We start from the raw sequence: 12,102 nt of genomic DNA, 5'->3' as shown, positions 1-12,102 counted from the left end.
GTTCTACCACTACTACTTGAACCACAGTTCCACTTCCACTTTCTTGTGGGTTAATAGGAAATGAGAAATTTCATCTGAACTGGTTTTGAACCTCCATGCTCAGATCACAGCCTCCTGAATAATTAGAATTATAGGTATAAACCACCAGCATCTGTCTCATTTGATTCCTGATAGGCCTTCCTGACCAAGTTGTATGGAGGTGAGTGAGTGTATATTATTCTCTAATCAGTATAGAATCAGGAGATTATTGCAATCCACTGCTACAGAACATGGTCAGGAAATAAGAATCTCATTCTCCAAATTCTCTTTCTCATTACTGTCTCAGCCTGAATTACACAAAAGAGACAAAAGCCTGTCCAGTGCAGTTCAAGCCATATGGTCAAACATGATTATTGATTTATTATTATGTATAGTCATGGATAGTGGTTTCCTTCTTTTCTCCATACCATAATCCTTACTTTTCTACAGGGAATATACTCCAAGACCATCAGTGGATACCTGAAAGCCTGGAGAGTGATGAAATAAGTATACTTTGCTTTTTCTTATATGTAAGTATCTAAGTTTAATGTTTTGTTCACACACATTATTGATTAACAATAATAACTAATGATAAAGTAGAACAATTATAATATACTGTAGCACAGTTGCTAGTGTCACTTCTATAATTTAGGACAATTAGGAAATAAGGTAAGTGTAACTTAAAGATAGGCACTGTGATATTACAACAGTCTATCTAATAACTAAGCCAGCTCTTGATTAATGGGCAGATAACATATAGAGTGTCAACACACTGCATAAAAGATTCATGTCCTGGAGGGGGCAGAGAAAGACAGTAAGCACTTTCATCGCACTATTCACAGTGGAGTGCAATTTAAACTTTATGTTTTCTGATTTATGGGATTTTTCATGTAATATTTTCAGACTTCAGATTGCATCTGCCTTCCATAGAAGGAGATGGAAAACTACAAGGAGACAGTCTCAGTTTCCCACAAATCAAACAGATGCGAATTGAGTGGACTGTATAAGAAAAATCTAATGTTTGTTTCCTTCCAAATAAAGACTAGGACTTTTTGGCAGACAGGATATCTTCTTTCATGTGCACACCTTATGTGCTCCTGTACCCTTACAGATCAAGTTTGCAAGAAAAGAGGAACAATTTTGTTGATGTCTTTTATTCCATAAACCTTTACCAATACACATTTTCCAAAATATTTCACCCTTCTCTAATTTAGGATAGATTTTGTTATTGGGGATTTAGTAGGAGCTAGAATCCTATTGGAAAGGATTTTTGAACAGTTGAGATGAATCTCAGAACCAAAAGAAGAAATAAAGCAAGGTAGAAAATGGACCCTTATTAGACTAAAAAAATTACTGATAATGTCAGCATGGAAAATGGAAACTGTATTAGGCAGCATAATTATTATGATTAATAACCAATCACCAATAGCCATTATGATGCTTTTGCTTCTGAGGAAAATCTTGAAACTTGCTACTTACCATTATTAGTTTTATAAGGGCTAGCTATGTCTCTCCAGAGCAGAACAACATCAATCCAGAACACTTTCAGGACTATCACCAAGACATTAATAAGCATTAACAATATACTACATCCTGCAACTATGTAGTACATGCTCTGACGATTAACTATCAAAAGACAGGGAAAAGACAAAAAACAATCATTATTGTAACCATAACAAGGCAAAAGAAATGCATACATGTTTGTCTCCCTGGGGAATACAAGAGTTTCACACCCAAGATGCTCATCTGAAATTTTCATGGCCACTTTAAAAAAAGTCAGCCAACTGAGCCAGGTGCCTGTGACTCATACCTATAACCCTAGCTACTCAGAAAGCTGAGATTTGCAATGCAAAGCCAGCCTGGGCAGAAACGTTCATGAAACTCTTATCACAATTAACCACCACAAGTTGGAAGTGGAGCTGTGGCTCAAGTGGTAGAGTGGTAGTTTTAAGAAAAAAAAAGCTCAAGGAGAATGCCCAGGCCCAGAGTTCCAGCCCCAGGATTGAAACCAAGAAATTGAAAATAAAAAGTCAGTAAACTGATATTTATTGAGCTCCCAACACTGTACAAGGCACCAAGTTGGGCATTACAAAAGACACTCAAAGGCAAAGCAGACACAAGAGTAAGTGCAAAATTAGCCAAGGTGGAGCAGAGAAGCAAGATTTCAGCTAGTATAGGCATTTCTAAAGAGCACTTGCTCCATGATGGATGAGAAAGGAAAGAAAAAGAAAAAGTTCCCTAAAGAACATGCAGAATTCAGGGGGATAGAGAGAAGAAAATAACACCATACTTCCCAGAAAGGATGCCATGAGTAGAAGTGAATGTGTTTTCTGAGGAACTGGATTAACTCATGTGGGGAATTAGTAAAAAAAAAAAAAAATGTGATGACAAAGGGAATGAGGACTAGGTTTGATAAGACTTGAAATGATTGGGAAAGAATTTTCCCTATGCCGAATGTCACAGAAACTGAAGGAGAACTTCGAATGGGGCATTAAGAATGTAAGTGTCTTTCATGTAAGATTCATTTGATGGTAACAGAAGATTGCTCTAGAAACAGATTACAGGTTTCTGAGTAGAAAGAGGTGTTTTGGGAGCACATTATGAGGAGAATATGAACTTACAAAACAAGGAGAAAGGAATGGACAAGCCTGGTGTGTGTGGGGAGTCGTAAGGAAAATGAATCTGTAGATTCAGGTTAGTTTCTGCATCAGAGGCTGATGGTATGGCATCAAAGAAGCTAAAAATCATAGAAGTCTCTGAGCACATTAGATGAAGAAGTCAAATTGCTAAAATCTAGGTCCTACCTAGATTTCCTGATGGTGAACAGAACAAATAAAATATCGATAGACTAGAATATACAAAATCACTCCCCCATCTACCAGGTAAGATGAACACCATCCTAGAACATAGGTAAGTAGACCACAGATGATGACATACATGTCATGCTGGGTGACAAATTCCACCCAGTGTGTGGCTTTCCTTTTCTGCAGGATCCTTTGCCCACCACCAGCTACAGTGTGTTTATGGGTTCACAGCCACTGAACTTCATCCTGGTATTCTTTGCTTCACAAAATGCATATGTACCATAACTTGCATCCTCATGGACTTCTAACAGATATGTACAAGTTGAACATCAGAATCTTGGTTATTATTCCACATTTACATCCATTTCTGACCTATTAGCTAGATTATCTTAAAAATTGTGCTGTTAAACCAAGCACTCATGTGTAATCCTAAAACTATTCAGTAGACTGAGAATTTGAAGCTCATGGCTCAAAACCAGCAGGAAAAGAAGGCCAATGGAACTTTTTATCTCCAATTAACCAGAAAAGATCTAAAAGTAGAGCTGTGGCTTAAGTGGTAGAGCACCAGCCTTGAGTGAAAAAGCTAAGGCCCTGAGCTCAAAGCCCTAGTGGGAAGGAAGGAAGGAAAGAAAGAAAGAAAGAGAAAGAAATTGTGCTGCTTAAAGATGAATATGAGGAGAACTTCAAATAAGAGTTGATCCTGCCAGGTACTGGTGCATTAAAAGCAAATGCCTTGTCATCCTAGCTACTCAGGAGGCTAAGAGCTGAGAATTGTGGTTCAAAACCAGCCCAGCCAAGAAAGTCCATGAGTCTCTTATCTCCAAATAATCACCAGAAAATCAGTAGTGGCATTGTGGCTCAAAGTGATAGAGAGCTAGCCTTGAGGAAAAGAGCTGAGATAGTGCCCAGATCCTGAGTTCAAACTCCATGACAAACAAGAAAAAAAGTGTGGAGGGTGGGGAAGGGGGAGGGAAAGGAGATGGGAAGGGATGGGAAGGGGAAACAAAGGAGCAAGCAACAATGCTTGATAAGAAATGTACTCATTACCTTGCCTATGTAATTGTAACCCCTCCATACAGTATTTTCACAATAAAAAAAGAATTAATTCTATGGTTCTTTTTAATCTTAATCTTGTTTCCAGGTTTAGAGTTCTCAGCTTTGATATCACTGGTCTGTATTTACAATCTCCTGTTTTGACATAATTCAGCAGCTCTCTGAGGACCTGACATTATGAAGTCAAGAATAATCAGGGCAAAAGTGATCCAAAGGTGAGAGAAAAAGCTGAATGAAATGACTGAACTTTCTAGTTGACATTTTCCAGAGAAATTATCGAAAGTCCAGCCAAATGCATACAGAAAATGTACTTCTCAAAGGGACTGTTGAAACTCTGCAGGTGGCTGAATGATTTCAGCCAGAGGAAAGACATTTATTCAAGACAGTTGAAGTTCAATATCCACCTATATGTGAATGATTCAATGAATGTGTAAGTGATTTTAGGCATTTGAATTCTAGATTTATGACTGCAGTATTTGACAGGATGTATCACTCTTTGTCTTTGTTTTATCATGTATGAAATTACAAGACAGTAACATTCTCCATATTGTGAGTCTTGAGAAAATTAATGAGAGACTTCACTGTATAATAATTAGGCTGAACTTGGACATAGAAATAAATGCATGTCTGCATTATTATTACTATCATAAGCAAAAATGTTTATTTGAGAATATTTAATGATTAGAGACAAACGTATCAAATTTCATTATTTAAATTCAACAAATGCAGCAATTTTAGAAATAAAGAAATTCATTGTGACAAATTGAGAAGTAACAGACAAATTTTGTTTAACATATACAATTGTGAAAACAGAGTACAATAATATTCACATGAACAAAAATAGGTGAAATACAAACAGACTAGAAAGTACAAAATCACTCCTCATGAACACAATTCAAGGACACAGATAAGTATAGAACATTCATCAATGATAACCAACATCCAGAAAGGATGAAGACACAGGTCATGTGACTTCCCTTTTCTGTAAAATCAATATGCCCACTATTACCCACAATGTATTCCTGTAGTCTATACCCATCCTAGAGCAACAACATCATCACCAGAAAAGAAAAGCCTAATGCCCTACAGGATATAACAGTACTTAAAAATAGCACTAAAATGAGTCATACCTCTGTACAGGTCAGAGAGTTAAGGTCAAATAAAAATTCCAAGCACCATCTCCAGTAGAAAGACTATCTAGGATCTTCTGAAACTGGTGATCTATTTCCTCTGCACTCATCTTTCTCTTCTACAGTGTCCTAGGGTGTTTATCTGTACTTGACACAGGAGTATAAGCTCAGAGTCTTTCTGGCTAGTTCATAAAAACCAAATACTTTCGAGGCTGGGAAGGTGGCTCAGTGGTAGAGCGCTTGCCTTGCATGCCTGAGGCCCTGGGTTCGATTCCTCAGCACCACATAAGCAAAAAGAAAAAAGCCAGAAGTGGCACTGTGGCTCAAGTGGTAGAGCACTAGCCTTGAGCTGAAGAGCTGAGGGACAGCGCCCAGGCCCAGAGTTCAGGCCCCACGACCGGACCCAAAAAAACAAAACAACACACACACACACAAAACTAAATACTTTCTACATATGTAATTACACTACCACAAAGGAGTAGTAAGTGCAAATGACTATATTTTTTCTCTTCTCTCTTTTATTTTACGGAATGCATCATGTAACAAACAGTTGACCACCTGGAAATACAAAGACAAGGCAAGGAGACTGACAAGTGCCCCTGGGAAGGAAATGCTGCTGAAGTCCTTTCCTGTGTCAATGTCACAAACGTACCTATCAGGGGGTGGGACAAAGGGTCAGGTTGCCCTTCTGGTAAGCAGCTCATCTCTAATATTGGTTAGCATCGCTGGGATCTAGTAGCAAGAAAAAGCAAAAGAACTTCTGGATGGGTTTATGACTATTTTGAAACCTATGTAGACCGCAAATTCCCTTGATACCTGCAACTAGAAGGATTGACAGAGGAAGCAGATGAAGGATGAAGAGGAGATGGCAAAAGAAGAGGAGGAGGAGCTGGCAGGAGAAGAGGAGGAGAAGCAGGGAGAGGAGAAAGAGGTGACAAGAGAGAAGGAGGAAGAAGAAGGGGAGGAAGAGGAGGAGGAGATGGAAGGAAGGAGGAGGAAACAGAGGGAAAGAAGAAAAAAGAGGGAGAGATCCAAGAAGCTTCCTAACAAAGAATAATATTCTGAAAAGACCAGATTTCAAACACCATCTTGAAGAGGAAAAGTACATTTTATGACACAGGCCATTTTCTTCCTGATGACGAATCTTTCCAGAACCAAACCACAACCCATTTTCTTCTAAGAAACAAAGGTCAGCTTCCAGGTGACACAACAAAGTCTCAGACACACTCCTTACTTGGCTTTTTCCTTTGTAATTTTATGGTGTGCCTTTTCATGCCATGCAGATTCCAGGCCACACAGTCATACTCCCGGGACAAATCCTCTTCCCTCACTTTAGTTATCTTCAAAAACTTGTTTAGACAAGTTAGATCATTGCTAGAACTGAGAAAGTAAGCATGTTACTTTGACTGTTTCCTTGGCATGTGCAAAGTGACACAAGGGACAGAAATGTTTTAACTTCCACATAAAATTACCTTTCATTTTGCCCTTCCTCCTCTTGAATTCTTTCTTCACCCAAGCTCTGAACTTTGCGTCGGTTGATCTGCCACAGGACAAGAGCCACAGTCTGCTTGCCTTTCCCGAAGCAAGCAGTGCAGGTCATATTTATTGGTTTTCCTAGATGAAGAGTTAAAGAAATTCATCAACAAGTGGCAGTTAATTGCACTGAGTGTGAGAAAAGCTCAGGGAACACCTTCGGAGTTCTGCAATTCTTTCTGTTTTCCTTTCTTACCCGTAGCACTCCATCTATCTGGTGCATGCTTTTCGTCTATTCTATGTCTCCTCATCCCCATTTTCATTTTACTCACTGTTAAGTTAGAATCACAGCTTTCCCCACCCACCCACCTACCCCTCACTTCAGGGAAAATCTTCACTGGTCCCTTCAATGACTTTCTCCTCCCACTGAATTGTCTTTCTCTTTCCATCAGCTACCATTCCGTGATCACCTCAAATTTCTAAGTATTCAAAAAGAGTACTCTCCAGCACTCCATCCCAACTCCTTGAACTTGAGACTTCTTCTTTGTAGAATTAAAAGCATCAGAAGAGTTGCTTGTTGACCATGCATTTGCATTCATTGGGTTATCCCTTCCCCAATCTAGGTTCCTATGAGGAGCTTTGATAAGAATTGGTCATCATATTCCAGTTTGAGGAACCTCTGGGAAGTGACAATGGTATAAAGAGAGGATTGGGGCACAAAGAAAGGCTAATGATGTATCATTGGAGAGAGGAAAAAGTTGCAGGGAGCATGGCTGTCACTCCACACATCAAAATAGTGTTCTGGACTTGAGATGACTAAGGAGTCTTGGATGTGATGCTCTGGCAGAGAAGGGTGGATAGAGAGAAATTGCATGGCAGTGGTGCTATTTGAGCTCAGTCTTGAGAGAGGAGGAGGAAGAACAACATGAGCAGAAGTAGGGCAGGGTATGAAAAGCACTGCCATCAGAATGATACCATGTGACATGAGGTTGGTATGGAAGCATGAATGGCTACAGATGGAGCAGGACAGAGGCACAAGAAGAGCATGAGGATGCTTGTTTCACAGAAGAAGCCCTTCTCACTGCATCCTGCTTCCAATGACAACCCAGAAAGACAGAAATAGAAAGATCCAGAAAGTCTGTCATTTTGTTCATTTTAGCCCCCTATCTCTTATCCATGACTTTGGATATCCATGACTCTGGCATGCCCTTGAACATCTCTGAGCTTAAGTTTCCTCCATCCTAGAGGATGGACATAACAATAAAGTGAGCTGGATACACAGGGCACCTTGAATTCCGAAGTGCAATGCAAATGTAAGGACTGTATGTGGCTCTGATGAGTTCCTAATTTTAGCAAGTACTTGAACCAGGTGTTCCCACTCTGCCATTTGCCATAGGCCTCCAGGTCCCCCATCCTAAATATCTGATCTAGGGGAATCTAGACCAGGGGTCAGGAAGAAGAACCAAGTAAAAAAGCATTTTCTTACCAATTCCCACTTCCTTGGTTTCATTGTGCCGAGGAGCCTTGATTATTGGTAACTTAGAAAATCCTTGATTAACTTTAAGTTAAAAACAAAAAAGGAGAATATAAGCATTAAGAGAGTATGATGTGATCAAACAAATCATATTTTCATATACTAACAATAATTCTCAAAATTTTGACAATAATATTTAGTAATATGCACAAATAAAAAAACTCATGTAATACATTTGCTGGTAACACCATGATGCTCTCTGACTTTTTAATCCTTTTCTATATTATTAACACAAATGTCGCATTAACCCATTAAATTAATAGTGTGATTAAAAACTATTGCAGGGGTTGATGCTTAATAGTGAGAGGGATGAAGAGAAATATGTTTTGGTGATGCTTATTTTATAACAATGGGACAATTGAAAACTTTCGGACAAAAACTTGTCCAGTATTGCTTTGACCCTAAGAAAATCTCCACTTAGAAAGTTTCTACGTGATCTGCACCTATGCATCAATCTGTGCTAAGGAGACTAAGAAAAATTGTTTCTGATAAGGTATGAAGGTGAAGTCTTCCCCCAAATGGGCTTTTGTAAGACTTAAAATACATTTGGAAAGAATTTGAAATAAGTATTTGACATCATTGAGGACATCAAAATCATTTCAGGACTGAAAACTAATCCACTATATCTGTATTCAACAGTTTACCTTATCACACTAAACCTTTTGTATCTGTGGACCCCAAAGTTACAAATTCAACCAAATGTGGACCAAAAATGTTAAGAAAAGATTGCTTATGTGATAAACATGCATAGACTTTTTTTCTTGGCATTGTTTCCCAAACAATTTAATATAATAACTACCTATAGAGATTTTACATTGTTTTAGGTATGATAAGTCATCTGGGAATGAGTACAGGTGTAGGTAGAAATGAGGGTAGGTGTGGATATACAAACACTGCATCATTTTGTATAAATGACTAGCTTCCTTGATGTTCATTACTAAGTGATCCTAAAGCAAATCCCTCACTTCTGGTTAGACTGTTATGTTTTTTTTAAGTAAATGACATTAGGATTCAGGTTCTTTTATCACTTATGTTACAAAAGAAATGAGTATGACTTTTCAATAAGTAATACGCTCTCTTCCTGGACGCTTTTAGGTCTTGATATATCAGGGAATTCCTGTAATACTACAGAATATGGAGAAGGAATCAGGAGGGAGTTGATGGAGGGGAATAGAGTGAAGGAAACTTGGCCATAAAAACTCAGTAATTTCTCTTCCTCTTTGCTTAAATCCACTCTTGTGTAAAGGTCAGTGGCTTACCTTTAACTGTGAATAATCTGGTTGCTGTCACACTATAATTGACTCCATTCTCAGAGTGTATAAATTTACATGTATAATCACCTTCATCCTCACGTCGCGCATTATCAATGACCAAAGATGACATGTGTGTCTTGTACCTTGATCCTTGAAGAGCTTTACAATTCTGAAATAAAAAATGACATTCCCACATCAGTCATTTTTCACTTTTCAATTTTACAAATGTTATCTATTTCTTTCCAAATTTCCACTTACCTTAAACCACTCAATAGGCACTGTCCAATTGTACATGTCAATTGTAGGACAGTGTATTCTGGCATATTTTTCTGAGCCAGAAACGGTTGTGTACATCAAGTGATCTGGAATGTTGCAGTCTGGTTGCTTTTTATATATGGTTACATTCACATAGCCAGTCTTATTGAAGGTGGGACTATTAAAATAAGGCAGGTAATTAAAGAGTTACTTATATTGCTTTTTTTCTTTTCAAGAAAACTTATGGTGTTTTTTTCTTTTTGTCTTTTTTTTATTGTGAAAATACTATACAGAGGGGTTACAATTACATGGGCAAGATAATGAGTACATTTCTTATCAAGCATTGTAGCCTCCTCAAAAATCTCAGGATTCAAATACATTTTTGTTACCCTTGAGATAAAACATAACCCTTATTCTTCATTCACTATGTCTGTTCTAAAGCTTGCTTCTAATTCTAAAAGATTACCAGTGTTTATTAAATGCTTACTAGTACTTTTCATGGAGGCAAGAATTTGTCATGGGTCCCTTCATTTTCTTCTCATAACATTCTTAAAAAAGTATTGTTATCTTTAGTTATAAAAAGGGATTTCAATTCAAGATGTCAGCTCATTAATATAATGTATCTTGATCAGTGTCACCCCTTTCTTCATTCTTTCCCATCTCCTCTAATCCAACCCATCCCCTCAATTTTCCTAGTTCTTTTTTCCACATGTGCACATTAAATACTATGGTTGTAGTCATCTACTCCCTTCTCCATGATCTCACTCCCACCCCCACCTCGGACCCTTAACTTCCAGAGTCCTGATAACTATTTTGTTAGACTATAAGCTAGTTGCTCAAATGAATTACACTATTGGAATTTTCCCTTGCATATACCATACTTTCGTTGTGATGTTTGTGTATACATGCCTATAACCTCTTACAGCAATGTTTTGAGATGGATTGTGTTATGGTATGTATTAGACAGATGAAGAAACTGAAAGGTACAGAAATAACTTGCTAGAACTAGTGACAATCAAACCATGAATTTTAAACTGCCTGGCCGCAGAATCTCTGCACTAAATGATACCCAGTTTCCCTTTCTATGTAGTTTATCTGATGCTTTATGCGTATTAAATAAAGGCAGGAAATCAAATTAGGTCAGAATGTCTATACAGACTGAGTGTTTTGTGCACAGAAGCTGCTGCAGCCTACCACTAAGGTTTTGGATCTAACCCAATTTTCCCCACCATAGAACTCAACGGTCAGATGTCTATGTTATTGATTTTGAAGATAGTTTGTTTGAAGAGTATGGTGAAAATACCTTCGGATAATGCAAGAATAAATGCCAGAATCATCCACTTTGGCAGGCAGAAACTTAAGACGATCTTCTGAAGCAAAGACACGATTTCTTTTCTGTGTGGGAATACTTTCATTTGTTTTTAAGTAATACCAGTCCACAGGGTCAGGGAAATCTCTATTTTTTGGACACTTCACAATTAAAGCCTCATTTTCCAGACCCCAGAATGGCTTACCTGCAAATACAAAATACAAATACAATCCTGAAATTATCATATGGAAAGATCATGAGTCGTATGCTTTTTGATATTTTCATCTAGGAATATTTTTGGGAGGTCCAGTCATGGGGTTTGAACTCTGGGCCTAGGCGCTGTCCCTTAGCTCTTCAGCTCAAGGCTAGCACTCTACCACTTGAGCCACAGTGCCACTTCTGACTTTTTTCTTTTTGCTTATGTGGTACTGAGGAATCGAACCCAGGGCCTCATGCATGCAAGGCAAGCACTCTACCACTGAGCCACCTTCCCAGCCCCCTAGGAATAAAATTTTAAATGAGTAGTATATCATGATACTTTGAGAAAGGATAAACAATTAACATATTTTATGAATTGTTCCACAGAGTACACAGATTACTAAATTAATTTAGTTCTAAATCCCTATTCTACTCCAAGGGGAAAGTAGCTAAGTTTAGCTGAACAACTTATTGTCACTCAATAAACACCTCTATTATTTCCTATGTACAGGCCACAGAATGTATTTGATATGTTTGAATATGTAAATATAAAGTTGTAATGTATTATAAATTTAAAGTTATCATATGCATTTTTTGTGGAGAGTTCCTTCCAATAGATTTGTGATGAAGGACAAAACAATAAACTTTCAGTTAAAAAAAAAAATCCAGATGGCAATCCAGAGAGTTTCAATTTGGGAACTTGGCAGTTTCTAACTGGAAGCTAAGAGTTGAAAACAAAGCAAATATTCTTGGAATCACTTCATGAATTTAAATTGAAAAATAATACTTACTACTCTTAGCCGCTGTGGTGAAACATATGAGAATCACTAGAATTGTCAAGATCCCAAGTCCCATACTTTATGGATCAAGAACAAGTGTTGGCAAGTGGTTGCTGAGATGTCAAATGAACCGTTGACACTGGTAGGGAAGATCTCCTCTCTGAGGTTGACAGTGCTGCCTTAGACGTATAACTGGAAATGGTGTTAGTGTCTCTCCTGAAAAATAAATTAAACAAAATCACAAGCAAAATATTTATTTGACCGTGATTTTTTACTTACTCAAGACCACCCAGGAG

General features: G+C 37.9%; 1 protein-coding gene across 1 annotated transcript in view; it reads right to left on the bottom strand.

The window, feature by feature from the left end:
- Positions 1-11,882, bottom strand: part of Il1rl1 (interleukin 1 receptor-like 1) — a 15,546-nt gene extending 3,664 nt beyond the window's left edge. The window contains exons 1-8 of the mRNA XM_013019739.1: positions 11,819-11,882; positions 10,824-11,034; positions 9,524-9,698; positions 9,272-9,434; positions 7,965-8,036; positions 6,478-6,619; positions 6,240-6,385; positions 1,498-1,644 (exon numbers count right to left, since the gene is read on the bottom strand). Of these exons, the coding sequence (XP_012875193.1) occupies positions 1,498-1,644; positions 6,240-6,385; positions 6,478-6,619; positions 7,965-8,036; positions 9,272-9,434; positions 9,524-9,698; positions 10,824-11,034; positions 11,819-11,882 (1,120 nt within the window). The remainder of the gene's footprint in view (positions 1-1,497; positions 1,645-6,239; positions 6,386-6,477; positions 6,620-7,964; positions 8,037-9,271; positions 9,435-9,523; positions 9,699-10,823; positions 11,035-11,818) is intronic.
- Positions 11,883-12,102: the final 220 nt, after the last annotated feature.

The sequence above is a fragment of the Dipodomys ordii genome, unplaced genomic scaffold (genome assembly GCF_000151885.1).
Source record: "Dipodomys ordii isolate 6190 unplaced genomic scaffold, Dord_2.0 Scaffold47, whole genome shotgun sequence".
In the NCBI taxonomy this organism is placed as follows: Eukaryota; Metazoa; Chordata; class Mammalia; order Rodentia; family Heteromyidae; genus Dipodomys; species Dipodomys ordii.
The sequence above is the reverse complement of the archived record's forward strand: the minus strand, read 5'-3'. Positions and strand labels throughout refer to the sequence as shown.